General features: G+C 39.1%; 1 protein-coding gene across 6 annotated transcripts in view; it reads left to right on the top strand.

Moving 5' to 3' along the window:
- The window catches only part of LOC140899642 (general transcription factor II-I-like), a 76,474-nt gene that overhangs the window by 14,329 nt on the left and 44,044 nt on the right, over positions 1-18,101 (top strand). For all 6 annotated transcript variants that reach the window (XR_012155401.1, XR_012155402.1, XR_012155403.1 and 3 more), the window contains exons 2-9: positions 448-551; positions 1,959-2,097; positions 10,259-10,393; positions 11,086-11,269; positions 11,488-11,516; positions 13,758-13,812; positions 14,566-14,609; positions 15,791-15,868. Coding sequence is in view for 2 of the 6 variants with exons in the window: in XM_073315475.1 (XP_073171576.1) it covers positions 453-551; positions 1,959-2,097; positions 10,259-10,393; positions 11,086-11,269; positions 11,488-11,516; positions 13,758-13,812; positions 14,566-14,609; positions 15,791-15,868 (763 nt within the window). In the remaining 4 variants the exon portion in view is untranslated. The remainder of the gene's footprint in view (positions 1-447; positions 552-1,958; positions 2,098-10,258; positions 10,394-11,085; positions 11,270-11,487; positions 11,517-13,757; positions 13,813-14,565; positions 14,610-15,790; positions 15,869-18,101) is intronic.

Here is an 18,101-nt window from a genome sequence, read left to right as displayed (position 1 = left end):
TAGGACTTTAAAGGGTAGGGATGATGTCTATGTTTTAAATATATCCTATCTAGTTTGTCCTTCGTAAGTATTAATCCAGGTACTCAGGTTAACGTTGGCTATCGAGGATGCTTGAGAACAAAATCAAACTGAAAAAATGCAATACAAAATTCTTTGGGTAACTGACATTGTTTATTCTAGATACTTAAGGTCCGTATTCTAGTCAGGATGTGTCGTCTTACTAATTAATTTAAAAATCGAATTCTTACAAAATGTCTTTGGAATAGGATAGGGGAAATGTAAAGAGAGAGCATGGAGGTTTTTTCCTATTTTTGGGAGGGGTCCAAATTTAATCTCTACCTTTTAAAAAAAAAAACCTTTCGTTTCCACCATGTAACAAAGGATTTAGTGTTCTTCCATTGTTATGTAGCACCCAGGTCTGTAACAGTTTTATTTTTTGCTTTACAGGAATAATGGCCCAACCAGCAACGCCAGCATTGTCCGTCCATGATGAGGACTCCTCTGAAAGCAGAATGGTGGTTACATTCCTCATGTCAGCACTTGAGTCAATGGTTAGTGTGGCTAGTTGCTTCAGTATGTTAGAATTATGTTGCTCTCACATACAAAATTACAACATTTTCCTGAAAATTGTTGCATGCCTTTTTCACTTCTAGCTTTTATGCTTTACCTTTATGTAGACTACTCTGTAATAGAAGAATAGAACTGTAGAATATTAAAGAGTGAGTTGATAGCATATTTTTCAATAAAAAAACCTCAGTTCAATCTCTACTCAAGCAAACCATGCTAATAATAATCATGACTTTGGACTATAGGGGAGATATGATCTGAACTGAGAGATTGCACTATTAGGCTGGGATTTCACACAGCAGTTGAGGGCAATTTGTAGTTTCCAACAGGTTAAGCCACTGTAAGGATAATTATGGTATGCTAGACTAGTGTATTCCTTGCCTACTCTAGGGTATTGCACTGGTGTAGTTGTACCAGTAGCTGAAAGCCAAGTATAGACGTGGCCTTAGTCTTACAGGTTTAACTTAAGATAACAGTGAAAACACCACCGAACTGTTGAGCTTGAAGATATTGAACAGGATTGCTTCTCCTGCTTCCCATCATGAGGATAATCCTGTGGCTAAGGCATGGGACTGGGAATTGGGGGTCCTCCTTGTGACTTTGTGTAAATCTATTAATCTCTCTGATTTGGCTTCCTCATGTTTAAAATAGAATAGATAATATTTATCCTCACAGGAATGTTTTGAGGGTAAGGCCTTCTTCACACACAGAATTTGTACAGACTTTACTAAATGGGTACAGAGATGGATGTAGTTAAGTTGGTGTATCCCCTTTGCATGAACACTCTCTTAAATCAGCTAAATCATTATAAGGCTAAATCAGTTTGAATGTTTACACAACGAGGGTGTACCAGTTTAACTCAGGCCTGATTTACCCCAAAATTTAGGTCAACCTAATTACATTGCTGAGAGTTGTGAAAATTTCACACCCGGTAGGATGTGGTTAGGTTGACTTAACCCCCACTGTAGACCAAAGTCTTCCTTCAACCTATTCTCTGCCTCTCAAGTGGGATGGATTTACTACAGTGATGGAAAATCCCCTTCTGTCACTGTAGTGCTTATTCTACAGCAGCATAGCTGCAGTGTTTATACTATAGACATACCATCGCTCGGTTTCTGAACAGATTTAGTTCAGTTGGTACAAAGTGTGTAGACAACACCTAACTTCACGAATACTTCTAAAGTACTTTAAGATTCTCAGATGAAAGGCACTATAGAAGTATAAATTATCTATTTCTAATGGATGGCATTGTGTTATTTGCAACAGCGTTGAGAGCTATACCATGGCATCACTGGAAAATAAATTGTTTTCTGCATGGTTTCATGTAAAATTGCATTAACTGTACTTTTAACTATTGTAGTTCAAAGCAGCTCTGTTTTTTTCTTTTATAGTGTAAAGAACTTGCCAAGTCCAAGGCAGAAGTCGCCTGTATTGCTGTGTACGAAACAGATGTGTTTGTAGTTGGAACTGAGAGGGGAAGAGCTTTTGTCAATACGAGGAAAGATTTTCAGAAGGATTTTGTTAAATACTGTAAGTTTCCAAAAAAAAAAAGTTATTTCACAAATACTTAATTATACGTGATAGTACACTGAACTCTGTACCTAACAAGTGTTTCAATGCCTTGGACTTGCCATAATTGACAGAGTTATATTATGTAGATCAGTGTTTAAGAACATTTTTTTTTACACAAACATGATATTCAACATTCACGGTTTAGTTCACAGTGGTATTTTTACCTCAGCCAAAAGGTAATGCTACAAGACTAGCTAATGTTATTCTAAATGTGTTTAAACTCTGTCTACACTGAAGGTGCAAAGTGGTGTTTTATATCATGTTTGCTAACGCAGTTTTTAAAAAGCATCTTTTTTCTTAGTGTAGAAGACAGACTCTTAAGTAGTCAACTACTTTCAACTGTGAAAGACAGTCCCTTAGTTCCTCAGGTGACTTCATATCTTTTCAGAAGATACATGAAGCTTTTGACATAGGTAATAAAACCTTAGGGCTTGCCTACAGCTTTTTGTAGCGCCATAATTATATTGCACAGCATTAAGCTATGCTGACAGAAGCATGTTTATATGGTATGAGTGCATCCATACTTGAGGGTTGTCCTGCTTTAATTATATCTGTTTCTAAACTATAGTGGTCTAGCTAAATGGTACAACTTTTGTGTGTAGACAAGGCCGAAGAGATGGCCCACTTAGAATATGCCAGACCATCTTTCAAAAGCTTAATGACCTGTCTTGGAGCTTGTATTTCAACAATCAGTTTGCCCATCAAGAAAAATGGTTTCTTATGGTCCTTACATATTGGCCATTGAAGAATGTAGTTTTGCCTGGCTAAGTGGAGTTTTTGTTAAAAACTAAAAATCATCCTTCACCCTGTCTCCTTTGATTATTAAATATTGCTTGACTGACAGACATATTTCCCTCGCCCACCTTGTGTGTCTCATATCCTGAGACCAACACACCTACAACAACACTGCAAACAGACCTATTTAGTCCATCACAGAAACAGTGGACATACCTGAACAGTGTATTTGCTGCTGTTTAAAATTCTAAATCAGAGCTCATTCTCTCAGCACCCATTCTTTATTCATGGCGGGACTCTCAGTTGTTTAACTGTCATACAGAATTATATACACACACAGCTGCTATAGAAGTAATTATTCTGCTTGATCCGCAGTGAAGTTACTGTTCAACATACAGCATTATAACTTCATTGAAGAATCAAATAGTAGATGAGGTGTTACTGACCCAAGTCCTTATTTAAACACAAATAGCTCTGGTAAATGTGAAACACTAAGAATAAGTATGATAAACACTTGACAGCAAATGAGTTGGATTATGCATGACTTTTGTCATTATGACTGTCCTTCTTTAATTATCTCAATTTTCCACCTTTGAGTGATAATGGCTGCTGCAGCTTGTGCTTTCCTGTTCTCAAGGCGGAATGAAAGAGTAGTGTTGCTCCTTGTGTTGGTTAAGTCGCGTAATTCTATGAATAAAACTTCCAGCTCAAGTCTGGCAGTGTCTGTTGCAGCAAGGCCACAAGGAGGCTTAACTCTCCACCGATTTCTATTCCTACCCACTTCCTGTGGCAACATGAAGCTACTATTTTTGTGTGTAGTGTAGTAGCACTTGAAGGCCCTATTGTGCTATGAGCTGTACATAGTTCGGTGGTTTTCAACCTTTTTTCATTTGCGGATCCCTAAAAGATTTTGAATGGAGGTGCACTCCCCTTTGGAAATTCAACCTGTGGTCTGCAGACCCCTACCATAGAAGTCTTAGATTAAAAACGGACTGAACAGTATTTAACTATAAATGTTTGCGTGTGCTTGGGGCTAAACTGTGGGCTTCTATGGTAATGACGACACTTCCAGGTTTTGACCTGTAGGTGGGGGTATTCACATACTTTTGATAAGAAAAACAGAATGCCTTTTCTGGAATCTAAAACTTTATTTTCATAAAAAGAAAAGGAGGACTTGTGACACCTTAGAGACTAACATTTATTTGAGCATAAGCTTTTGTGAGCTACAGCTCACTGCATCTGATGAAGTGAGCTGTAGCTCACAAAAGCTTATGCTCAAATAAATTTGTTAGTCTCTAAGGTCCCACAAGTCCTCCTTTTCTTTTTGTGGATACAGACTAACATGGCTGCTACTCTGAAACCTGTTTATTTTCATAGTCACCTTTTGTGGACCCCTTAGACATAGTCTCCGGACCTCCAGGGCTCCACTGATCCCAGGCTGAAAACCATTGATGTAAATATAAAGAAAGGCCATACCGTGAAAAGTTTACCATCTAACAGACAAAGGGAGAGAGACAAGCAGGCACAGCGAGACTGTGATTTGCCCAAGGTCATGCAGAAAGTCAGTGGAAGAGCTGGGAAATGAACTCTGATCTTGTGTCCCAAACCATGCTTTAATCACAAGACCATCTTCTCATAAGGCTTTGCACTCAAGAGACTCGTAGCATACCTCCCTTGCATTGGATTGTGCATAGTGTAAACATAGTTTTTTTTTATGGAAGCACAATATTTTGATGTCCAGTTTATCCAGATACTTCCTTTGTTTCACTCCAGTTTACAGGGTATTCATACTTGTAAAGTGTTCTTGTCTACTACACTAAACCAAGGGAGGATTGTGTTAAGTAGAAAGGATCAACCAGTACAGGACTTTAATAGTGGTGTTACCGGTATCCTTCCCCAAAGGCTTCATGATTTAGATGTGATCAGTCTTTGCCAACCTAAGGACCAGGCGTTCTGTTCCCATACTAGATTTCAGTGATTTCTTTTATTTTAAACAGTTGTCTTATTTTAAAGGAGATGTGCTAACTTTTCATGAAGTTAGTATTCCTAATCTGTGTTACAACCTGTATTTGTGGGAAATTGGCCCTCTCTGACTTAGTGGGGATTTTTGTTGTTTGGGGTGTCTGGTTTTTATTTGGTGCTGATCTCATTAAATCCACCTGCCATCTGGTACCATAAATGCTGTTACCTTTGGATAACAGTTTTGGGATTTTTCTTTCTGCTTGATGGCGGCCTAGTCTGTAAACGAGTCATGATACCCAAGATTGAGGCGCTGTGGAATTCTTACATAAGTTACCAGATGTAAACGAGACTCTACCCTTTTTGTTTTCTTGGCAATATATTGCTAGTTGTTCAGTGCTTCTAGTTTCCCACAGTGGTATTTGTACAAACAATAAACCTTTGGTGTCAAGAATGTTAAAATTGCAGTGCTTCATTGGATGAAACTTTTTCAAACCTAATAGATGTTTCTTCGTGGAATCATTTTGGTTTAGAAGGGATGTAAAACAGACCAGAAGAAGGGATTTATTTATTTATTTTATTTTTGGGGTGTGGGGGAGAAGCAAGACTGAGAAAAGGTCAAATAACTCATATCTAGTACTCTGTGTAAAGGTTGATTTAATTATTCCTAATAAATTAATGTTTGTTCTAGCTTTAACTGTCCCCAGTGATGCTGATTCCACCATCTCCCTTGGCAGCTTGAACTGTTCTTGTAACTAGGGTTTATAACAGTTGTCCTAATATGAAACTCAAAACCAGGGAGGCCTTCTCCCCCCACCCACACCTTTCCCTTTCAGTTAAGATGTGAACGTGCAATAAGCATGTTTTGAGACATTAGTAGGTCCTCTAGAAAAACCAGGAAAGGCCAGAATTGATCATGCCATTTCTCAGGTTAAAAAAAAAAAGGAGGGTGGGGGCAGTGGAAATAAAAATCTCTTGGAAGCCATATTTTTATTCATAAAAGAGCCGAAAAGGCACAAGCTCAGTGTTTAAAAATAATTTATTTGCAGGTCACCTTTTAAGCCAGTTGTGTTCTGTATGTTGAGAATATTGATTCCTGATTTGCTTTTACATATGTCGGACAACTAGTTTTCTTTTTTTTAAAGTATGTGTGGACTAAAACGTCGTGGCTGTTAAGTATTTCTGCGTTTCTTTTCATGTCAGATTTGCTTGCTCTTCTTCCCTGTTATGTTGTAGAGCCAGTGTTTTTTTCCTTTGTTTCCACTGCTTCACTCTTTTTTTTGGGTCCCTTTTTGCATCTTTTGTAAATATAGGCAGTGTCTGATAACTAGCAGGGCTCAGGATCTGAGACTCATTTTTGACTATTAGTAATGGGTGTAATTTAGTGGGGCTCTGGTGGTGGAAACGAGTTTAAATTGCAGGTAAACAAACTGGCCTGGCCTACCAGGGGCTTTCCCTGATTAACCCCATTACCTCTTCATGCTACTTTAGTTGCACCTGCTAACAACTATGTAAATCAAGTGCAACAACACCTGATTCTTCCCTTCTAGCTAATATGACTACCACTACCTCATTCCAATAGCATATTTTTTTTATTATTTCTTGTAAACCTTCTGGAATAGTAAGGACAGTGCTAAACTTGTGGTGGTCTTTGAATATACATTATTTCACCATTAGCAGATGCGTTGAATTTTACAAAGATAGCCACTGAACCAGGAACTTATTCATAATGTCAGAATACCAGTGGAGCATAAGAGAAAAGCTTAAGGATTAGTTTCATGCCAGTTACTTTTATACTAAGGCACCAGTCCAGTCTTAGCTTGCTCACTCAAAGTTCTCATTGAATGTAATAGGATATTATAGTATATCAGGATTTTGGGATTCAGATGGAGTAAAATGTCTCAAGTTTGAAATCAAGAGTATGGAATGGCTCCCGTCGTGTAAGTAAAGCTACTTAGAAACTTTTCAGTGTAAAGCACTTTATTTTAATGGGTAGAGGTTTTAGTTGTAATACCTGTTGATCAATTTGGATTTCCTTGCTGTATATTTAAAGGACATTCTTTGTACAGTAAAAGCTGCTTTATCCGTCACTTCACCAATCAGAAAGCTTTATACACGGCATTTCTGATCTTCATTGAAATTCCAGTTTATAGTCCCATTGGTGTGGGGCCGGCAGAGGGTTGGGGCGTGGGAAGGGGTGTGGAGCACGAGCTCTGGGAGGAAGTTTGGGTGAAGGAGGGGGCTTGCGCGCAGAGCCTGTGCCCCACATCCCCTTCTGCACCCAAACTCTGTCCCTCTTAGTTAACCAGCATTTTTCAGTTACCGGCGCCCCCGATTCTCCCAACATGCCAGTAAAAACAGCTTTTACTGGAGTTTCTTTGTGTGCGTATATTACTAGTGCAAATAGTGACATACCATTCTGTAACTTACTGGCATTCTTTTATGTCACTCAGAAGCTAATTTTAACTGTAAACCCACTTATCAAGTTAACACAGCACATTGAAGAACACCTGCAAATAAACAAATAAAATACTAGATAACTGTAGTTCACCATAGGTATCTTGACTGTGTGCAGAACATAGGGTGCAGACATTGACTCTCAGCTGTACAGCAAGAATGCAAGATGATTAAAGGGACAGAGTCAACTTGAAAATCACAGTGGCAGCTGAAGTTTTTATCTGTTCTTGTTACAAGCAGCACCTAGGAATACCTTAAATGAAAGAAATTGGAGGATTTTGATTCCCATCCCCCCATCACTTTTATTTACTTCCTCCATTTGACAGTACTTTCTGCACAGTCCATTCCAAACTGGTGCTATTGGTTCTTTTCACTTCCTTTTCCAGACTTTGGGCTAATTTCACTCTCATGTACTGTTATAGAGGTAGCAGGCAGAAAGCTACTGTAAATACACTCCTCTTCAAGCTTTATTGGTAGTAACAGCAATGAAGATGGTGCTAAGCAGGCAGGTGTGCGTGCAGAGAGAAAAGAAAGAATAGTGGACCTGAATCTGGTGGTGGTTGGTTGTCTCAGGTACGCTCAGAAGAACCCTCCTGAACAAAATTAGGGTAGCAGAAGAACCCTTACAAAACTTTTTTTAAAAAAAGGAAAATATCTTTTTGAGAGTCAGAACACTCTAAAATAGTGCGTTCTATGAGAAAACCGCTCCTTTTAGATCAATATGATCAGTGGCACATTGTTCTTATACTAGCTTAGAACTCTTCCATTCTAGTGCCAAATAAAGCAACCTAAAAAATGATAAACAAGGTTCAGTGCTATCAACCTGCTATCAACCTGCTATCAACCTGGGTCCAAATTTCTGGCTAATCAGTGCTAGCCATTCATGCTTTGTTTTTGTTTTTTTTTTGTCATAGGACAACCTATGGTATAATGTAATCTGCCATAAGTATAATGCAGATTCATAGCGGAATGTAACAACTCTCTTCATAATTGATTGTCTTTTGTTAAGCCTACCATTGCTTGTCTCAAGTAACTGCAAAGTGCTATTAAACACTCTCATAAAATCACACAACAATATCTTCATTTGGTTGACAAGGGAAGTTTATATTTGCATTATCCCTATTTAGATTATAGCTTAATGAGGCAGGGACAATGTAATCTTCTGGGTTTTGTTTTGATTTTTATAATAAAATGCTAAGCACACTATTGACACTTAACAAATAAGCTACTGTTTCTTTTTCAGTAGAATAGTTTTTCATCTGAAAAAAATCAGTGGTGCAGCTAACAATACTTTGAACTTCTATAGTACCTTTTGATCCAAGAATCTAGGAGCACACATTAGAAACAGTCATTAATTTAATCTCCACAGAACTTCACTGAGGTAGGTAAGTATTAGTCCCCTTTTCTATTATTTGTAGTAGCACATAGAATGTGCTCGGTATTGTCTCTACGCAGGAAGAAACAGTCCCAGGTGATTTAAGTGTTCAACTCCCGTACTCTGAGTGGGAGCTGGACACTTCAGTGCCCTTTGGAGATTTTCAAAGACATGAAGAAGGCAAGTGACTTGGAGGGTAGAGGTGATATGTATAGTTAACTATGTAGAATTTTATGTAGATTACTTGTAGATTTTTATTAAATATACATCACCTATTCCTGATCAATCCACAACAGTGTTCCCTCTAACTTTTCCCACACATGTGGAATGAATTTTGTTATGTGAGACGCATCCACCCTCCTAGCTCTCTGTCCCCGCAGAGCACCTCGGCTGGGGCGGGGAGATGCACCTCTTCCCCGGCCCCTGTGCTGGGGCTGGGTTGGGGCCAGGACAGGGGCGCCTCTACCCCGTCTACAGCATGTCCAGGGCAGGTCTGTGCTGGGGCCGGCGGGGAGAGGTGCCTCTCCCTGCTGCGGCAGGTCTGGAGCTTCGAGAGACGCATCTCTCCTCGCCGTAGCCCTGAGCCCCTGCACAGGGTTTAATAGGCAGCTGCACAGCCACGTGGCCGTGCAGTTTAGAGGGAACTTGGATCCACAGCCTATTTTTGATGACCAACTTTGTGTAGGCATTCTGATATTTTTTTTCTTTCAAAAATTAGAAAGACTAAATGTTAATTTCTTTCTTTTTGCTGAAGGATCTTAGTAAATGTTTGGAATACGTGAATGATGTCATTAGAACACAAAGCTGCAGTCTGAAATGTAGCTCTCTCCTATCCATCATATATGGTTGAGGGGGTTAACATCCATCACACCTCATGTGGGTGGTGGATGGTATTTTTTATTTTGTTTTTGCTCAGAGAATAGGACAATGAATACAGTTTAGATCTGGTTATTTTCAGTTCCATGCGCTAACAGCTTGACAGTACTCGCTCCCATTCAGCCATAGCAGACACATGCTTAATTTAACAAGTCTTTTGAAAAGATGAAAGAGCTGCACTGCATACAAGCCGTTGTACTGAGAAAGCCGTATCCCTTCCTTCAGAAAGAATCAGTTAAGCATTATGCAACATAAACAGAACAAGGTTTAATGTAACTACCGAATAAGACGTCAGAACTAAAACCTGACGGCTGACATGCTCCTCAGATATAGGCATTTTAAGTTCCTTCATGGCTGCTTCAGAGTCTTTTTTTACTTGGTAGTATTGCACTGCCTTTCTGTTAAACTGTTCCTCCGTGTTTTTTACCTCTTTATGCAAAAACAACCAGCTTAGATGTCTCTTAGTTCATCATCATCTTTGCAGTTTGTTCTAATGTTGATGATATTTATGACCTTCATGAATACAATATAATAATGCTGGCATAAACACCTATGGCCCACCTGTTTATCAGCATAGGAACAGATTTGCTTTTAAGGCATATGTACTGTTCTTGTTCTATGTCATATTAACCGCTTTCTTCCAGATGGGCAACAGATGAGTTTTTAAGGGATTTGGGATTGGGATTTGTGTTCTGATTGTTACCAAATAATTTGCAGGTGTTTCTGAAGAGGAAAAGGCTGCTGAACTACAGAAAACAAAGACGACGTCACTTGTAAACAGGCTGACAGTGGATATTGTAGAAATGGAAGCTCTCCGAAAGTCTGTAGAGGATTTCTTCTGCTTTTGTTATGGTAAGCGCTTAAACTAATTTTTAAAAATCTGAAATAACACTCTTCCTGGGACAACTAAACCATCATTAAAGTAGGATGGAGAGTGGCTTATAGTTTCTGCCTTCAGTCTAGACTACTGCTGAGGTAATGAGCTTAATTTTTCAGTAGTTCTAAAGTGTATTTAAACTCCAAAGAGTTTGCTGTCTTATACATGTTTCACTGCACATGAACATTCTGAATGTTCCATGGAGCAGCTTTCTTTTAAGCAAGAACGAAATATGTAACCTAATGGTAATTCTCTGCACTGTCAACTGTGCAACTTGTGCTTAATTTCTGATCCATGTCTGAGTCCTGTTTTACCCTATCCCCAAAGCAATCAAGGTCTTGGAGTGTTGTAGGGGAAGTATGTTCCTCTCCAGAGGAAGAATTATGGTTTCCATCTTTTAGCTAACATTGCATCATGTTACTCAGTGAAGATCTTCTTTGGTCAATTAGGAAGTGGCTTTGAAGGAAGCCTCATGCTGCATTCCACCTTGAGAAGAATGGTAACAGAAATAGCAGACCATAGGGTGGGAATGTACAACAGGGAAGAAGATGGTTCAGAGACATGGGTAGAAACTTAGGACTTGGAAGAAGGAAGGCAAAAATATGAAAGCCTAATTTGTTGTATTTAATCTTACGTATTTTTTGTTTCCCAACAATTTATTTTACAGGTAAAGCTTTAGGGAAGTCCACGGTAGTCCCTGTGCCATATGACAAGATTCAAAGGGACCAGTCTGCAGTGGTAGTGCAGGGCCTTCCTGAAGGACTTGCATTTAAACATCCTGCAAATTATGATGTGACAACACTGAAATGGATTTTGGAAAACAAATCAGGGATCTCATTTGTGATCAAAAGGTTACATTCTTTCCCTTTTATGGGTTTGTCCATTTAAATCAGAACAGCTAATTGATATTTTTCTGTGGGTACCTTAAATTCTACAATTTTTAAAAATTATGCGCATATACTGTCTGTTACATGAAGCATTCAGTGTTTGTATTTAAATGTCTTACTACCAAATGGGTAATGATATTACTTTTTAGGTAAGAGATTTTTCTTTCTTTGTGTTAATGCAGGCCTTTCCTAGAGCCAAAGAAACACCTAGGTAAGTATCAAGTCGTTTGCAGTAAACAAAACATGAAAATTATCATTAGAATATATATTTTTATCTTCAATTCTTTGTGGGAGTTAGGGCACCTATAAACACATCTATAAGTATTCTGTTTGGCAGAAATGCCTAGATTGTGGTTTGACTATTCACTCAGTTATGGAACCATTCTGTTTTCCTTTGTGCCTTCTACCGAGAACCACTGACTGGGGAGAGAATTCATTCCAATACGTTCAATCCTCCTACAGTACTCGTCTTACTGTAAATCAAGTATTATCCCCATTATAGAGAAGGGAAAACTGATCTACAGAACGGCCAGGTGACTTGCCTAAAACTCCATAGAGAGTCACTGTCAGACCGGGGATTAACACTCATGGGTTCCTCTCTCCCAGTGCTTCAGTTGGACCACGGTTCTCTGATTGCTTATTGGAGGCCCATGCATCATCTGTAGACATGTGTTTTATGGACATAATGGAGTATGCCGATTCCAAGAATCAATGCAAGTGTGTTTGCATGTGTTGGGGAAGGGACTTCTTTAAGCAACAGCTGACTTGTTAGGAGCAAGAATTTCATGCCAGCGTATTTAAAGCCAATACAGAGCCCCATGTTTGCTGCTCCCCACTGTGAAGGGCTACCACAGGGCTTCCATCTTGCAGAGGGCATTGCTTAGGTTCTCCATTAGGGATAAATTTCACTTTTGAAAACAATGTCCTGCTCCACACAAAGTCTGATTTGCAGGGCAGTGTAGACGCACCTTTAGACATGTAAGATCTTGATGTAATAGAAATGGCAAAGATTCCCTTAATGACCAAAATGATGTAAAGGTAAGATTCAGTATGCTTAAGAACTATGTAGAAACATCCATAATTCCTATTCCAATAATATTTATGCACCTAACCGCAATATAGAAACGGTAGCAAGATTGCCAAAACAGACTGGATAGTTTAATAATGTTGAGACATAGCATCAGTTTAGCTTTGTTGTTATGACTTCCAGTAACAATGATGATGGGGATAGATAAAATGTTTACATTTAATAAAAGACATTCTAATATTGTATTAGTGTTGCTTTTTAGGCTATAAACCAGAGGTAGGCAAACTACGGCCGCGGGCCACATCCGGCCCTTGAGCTCCTGCTCAGGAGCAGGGTCGGGGGCTGCTCCACACACGCATGTTGCGGCTCCTGGAGTCAGCAGCATGTCCCCCCTCCAGCTCCTATGTTTAGGGGCAGCCCGGGCTCCGCGTGCTGCCCCCCCACCCCAGCGCCACCGCCCCCACCCCAGCGCCACCGCCCCCACCCCAGCGCCACCGCCCCCACCCCAGCGCCACCGCCCCCACCCCAGCGCCACTGCCCCCACAGCTCCCAATGGCTGGGAACAGTGGCCAATAGGAGCTGCAGGAGCAGTACCTGAGGACTGGGCAGCACGCAGACCCGCCTGGCCGCACCTCGGCATAGGAGCCGGAGTGGGGACACACTGCTGCTTCCGGGAGCTGCTTGAGGTAAGCACCGCCTGAGCCCCTGCCCCAGCCCTGATCCCTCTCCCTCCCTCTGAACCCCTTGATCCCAGCCCAGATCACCCTCCTGCACCCCAAATCCCTCATCCCCAACCCCACTCCAAAACCCGCACCTCCAGCCGGAGCCCTCATCCCCTCCCTCCCCCTCCGCACCCCAACCCTCTACCCCAGTCTGGAGCCCCCCTGAACTCCTCATTTCTGGCCCCATCCCAGAGCCCGCACCCCCAGCCAGAGCCCATGCCCCAGGGGATTCTGTCCCAGCCTTGATCCTTCCCTCCAAATCCCTCTGTCCCAGCCCGGATCACCCTCCAAATCCCAAATTCCTCATCCCCAGCCCCACTCCAAAGCCTGCACCTCTAGCCAGAGCCCACCCCCCCAATCCCACACCTCCCATGCTGTCCCAGCCTAGAGCCCCCTCCCATACCCTGAACTTCTCTTTTCAGCCCTACCCCAGAACCCGCGCCCCCAACCGCAATTTCATGAGCATTCATGGCCCACCATACAGTTTCCATACCCAGTGGCCCTCAGGCCAAAAAGTTTGCCCACCCCTGCTATAAACAGTAACAACAACAAATCTCTTATAAAAGCACAAGCTCTCTAATTTGTGAAACTGAAATTAAATCTTGTTTAGCAAAACAGTATTAATTTATCTTTGTGGCATTTTAAACTTGTATATAATGTAAATGGCGTATAAGAAAACTATAAATTGTATCTTCATTTTCAGGAGCTCATGTGACTGTTACAGATTCTACACGCACAGTTACACCACCGAGTGGAAGGTAAAATGTCTTTTTCCTATTGAAACTATTGTAACAGTTGTGACCTTTTTTTTCTGTCTCTGATAAATATAGCGCCTTAAAAAAGAGAGAGAAAATGAGAACACTCCATAAACTTTTATGGTTTTCAGTGTCTAGTATGTATTTTTATATGGCATTTATATGGATACATTTTTTTTTTCTGTCTGGATAACCTTTGCTTACCTAAGATCAAAAATGGCATGTGTCAAACTTCCTCTTACTCTTGGCTACGTGTATATGTATATCAGTTTCATTTCAGTCTACATGAGTTGTATATAATAACATAATTAATATGTTACCATTCAGTAACGAGTTTGTCTTGTGCAGCAGTATGTCACAAGTATGTCCATCAAGCTTATTCCTTCCCACTGTCTCTTCTATTGAATGTAATACAATTTTACCATTTGGCAGTGTCTGGAACAAGTTGGAAATTCATTAATGTAAAATGTGTGTTGCAAAATGCAAATTTTAATGGAGTTATGTGCTTCTAAATAAACATCTTACTAAAAATAGTGCAGTTCTGTAATACTAAATATGTCTTAAAGAAGTTGGGTAGGGAATGAATGATATTGAAAGCCACATAAAATACTCCAGAATAGCTATTACGTGGCACTATGAATTTTTTCTCTTAACTACTTTATATCACTTCCAAGTTATTAGATAATACAAGCACTTCAGAAACTTCCATAAGCATGTTGTTGTTTCTTCTTTTTTAATTTTTTTTTTTTCCTTTAGTGGCCCTCCTGTCCAAGTAAAAACAGAACCAAATGAGGATTCTGGTATGTAACTGTTTGCACTTCTTTGCAAAACATTCTGAGCAAGCAGCCTTAATTTCAAGTGGTTGCATTTAGATAGCGGTAGAGAGTGCAAACAGAAAAGCATGAGAACAGCAGCAATTGACTGCAATAAATATATTAACAAACCCCTTCCTTCATCTAACCAAACTATAGCCTAATGGTTAAGTACTATAGGATTTAGTCGGTCAAAAGTATCCATTTTGAGGACTGAGAAATGATGTTTTATAAAATTTTATAGGTTGTCTAATAAAATTGTACTAATGACAATGTCATAAGATTGTAGGTAGATGGGGAAGAAGTTGTGATCTATTCCTCCCATTTTTCTTTAGTTTTCTACATCGTTTGGGTGGAGGGAAGAATTAACTAGCCCTGTCAGCTATAATATTCAGTCCTAACATATGGGCTTAATATCCCTTCATGTTTATCCTAGATAGTGTAAATTCACAGGTGCTGTATAGATAGATAGATGATTTTTAGCTCACTTAATACAGACAAAGAGTTAGTTTGCATTCTTGTTTTTATAAAGTAATCAGTCAGAGAGACTGAAATGAAGAAGAGTTGTCAAATCTTTGCTGCAAATGTTGCTAGAACATTTGCAGCATTATTAATGCTATTCTCTTGGGGTGGTAATCTTCCTCTAGTCAAAATGTTTTGAAAACATTTCGGAACCAATTTGATGACCTGCTGAGAGCATTGCTTAGCAGAATGTAGACCAGTTCAAGGCCCTACAGTGCTGCTGCACACAGCAAAATGATTCAGTTCCAGAAATCTCTAGATTTCAAATGAATTCAGTTTGTATAAACATAAGTGAGCAAAAATTAGTTTAGAAGTGCCATGTGCGTAGGAGGGGGATGCAAAACTTTTGTGATTGTGTACAAGAAGGGAAGAGCCCAGCTTGACTTTTTGGATCCAAGGTTGAGTTTGCAGGGCTAGCAGGTTAGAAAAAAGAAATAGGGTAAATTGAGCCTATTTGATAGGGAAGTTATTGAGATGAAAGAAACCTGGAACCCCACTATGCCATTTTTAAAAAATAGTAACTTATTACATTACTTCAAACCGGTTGCTCCTCTTTGTGTGATAAAGACAAGCCAGAATTTTGGTTTTGAATCCCTTTATCATGTGTCTGCATATGTGACTGGGTGACTTTTCCATTGCTTCTGCAGGAATTTCACTAGAGATGGCAACAGTAACAGTAAAAGAGGAATCAGAGGATCCTGACTACTATCAGTATAATATTCCAGGTAATATTAGCTTGCATATATTTTGTCTCATAAGATGGTGTATCTAAGTGTGACAACTGCTGTTTTTTCCTGTCTTTAGACACATTGTAGTTGCGTAGCTAAACTAGACTTATTTGTTCTAATACAAAACCTCCATGCTTGTAGCCATTTAAGTAACTCTCAATGAAGGAAATAGGCATACAGCTACTGCAACAGAATCCCCCCTCCCCCCGGCAGGTAAATGACATTATAGATCACTGAAAGTAAGCTAGTATTAAATAACTACATTGAGCTGGTAGAATTGTGGAAGAACGCTAGAATATGTTTTGCTTTGGTGACAGGCTTGCAAATGTAACCTCAGTGACAACTTTTTGTCACCTTTTTACTACGCAGTGTGCTAAAGGCTGTCTGGCTTAAAGCTTCATCTACCATAAAAATTGAATTGCCTAAAACTGGTTAAATTTTTTTAATTGCAAAAATGTCAGTAAATCTGACAGCATTTTTCATTGATTGCTGTTTGTAGTGATCCAATTTTGATTTTGTTTTCTGAATTTTCAAATATTTTTTACATTTTTCTGATTTGTGAAAAAAATCCATCATGTGAAGCAGCTGACCGATCAGGATTGGCAAGAACAAAAACAAATTAAAAAAACCCCAACAAACAAAAATCATTTTTAGGCATGGTAGAATTCAATTTTTATTTTTTATAATTTTAACCTATAATATTGATGTATGCAGTGTTATAGCTGTGTCCATCACAGGATATTAGAGAGACAAGGTGGGTGAGGTAATATTTCTTTTTTTTCCCATTTCTGGTAAAAGTTAGTGTGAAAGATTAAAATTTTCAGTTGTGGGAGATTATGGGGGCTCAGACAGTAATTACTTAATGATGGTAGATATTGAGATTCAAAAAGTTAAAGCTTCATAACCAATAAAACACAAATTGTCAATATCATATGTCAAAATATATAGGTAAATAACCTTAAATCAAACTCAAGTTCTCAAGCAGTATTTTTCTTTCTTTGCCTGTCTGTAAACTTTGAGTATCATTGATGGAAATATTTTTTCATTGCTTTGGGTGTGAAATCAGTGAAATCAATGTTTATTGACATTTTACTGATTAAAAAAAACCTGCTTATTCCAAGACTAAACATTTTGCAGAACAAAGTCATGCAAGAATATTTGTGTTAAGGTTTCTGTTAGATTTCTGAAAAAGAGAAAACTTCAAATATATCAAAGTTTTTGCTAAAACTTTTCAAATTTTGGAAAAGGAGGCTACTTTTTGATGGGAGGAAAAAAATTATTCAGGATATTTCGACCTACGTATAAATCTAAGGATCTTTTCAAATTTTGGAAAAGGAGGCTACTTTTTGATGGGAGGAAAAAAATTATTCAGGATATTTCGACCTACGTATAAATCTAAGGATCTTTTTTAGCTGTTTACAGCTTTGTCCAGCTTGTGCCTATGGGGCTTAAATCTTGCATATTAGTCTCAGCCTGGGAACCATGATATTACTGCTCATGCTCAGAATTTAGATGTAAAATCTATGGAGTAGGGACTGTCTTTGATATGTTTATACAGTGCCCAGCACAATGGAGCCAAGGACTCTAGGTGCTGCTATAAAACAAACAAGAATCAGATCCAGATTTTGACAAAAGTAATCAGTCGTTATTTTTTAGAACCAAATTGTGCCCTCTGTATGATGTACAACTCTCATTGGCTTCCTTGGGAGATGTATGCATGCATCTCGGGAGGGAAATTTAGACCTTAGTATAAAATGTAATCTGATTATATTTTTAACAATCAGTATTGAAACAGACTTCACAACTACCCCAGTCTCCTTGCATACATAGCAACACATAGTGATGCAGTATGTTTGCATGAGTTAGGGAAAAACCATATATTCAGTAACTCTCTGCTAGGAACTAAGCAAAAGAACTAAAGCAACTGCCCAAACAGAGCAAAAAAGCCTTGCACCCTAAAGGTTTGTGTATATCTTCAGCAATATTGTTTGTCTGGTGAAAAGTAAGTGATGGAAAAGTTTGTTTTTACATAAAAATAACTGACTATGAATTCCTCACTCTGCAATCAGTATTCCAAAGTACTGAAGGTTACTTCAAAGAAGCCAATTATCCCACCAGCCTAACTAATGCAGTCTTCGAAGATACCAGAGATGCCTTGAAATTAAAACAAAGAGAACTGAAAACAAAGGGAAAAGGCTGCAAACAAAATGCATCTGACAAAGTGACCAAT

Source organism: Lepidochelys kempii, chromosome 17 (genome assembly GCF_965140265.1).
Source record: "Lepidochelys kempii isolate rLepKem1 chromosome 17, rLepKem1.hap2, whole genome shotgun sequence".
In the NCBI taxonomy this organism is placed as follows: Eukaryota; Metazoa; Chordata; order Testudines; family Cheloniidae; genus Lepidochelys; species Lepidochelys kempii.
This window is presented reverse-complemented; position numbering and strand designations above follow the sequence as displayed.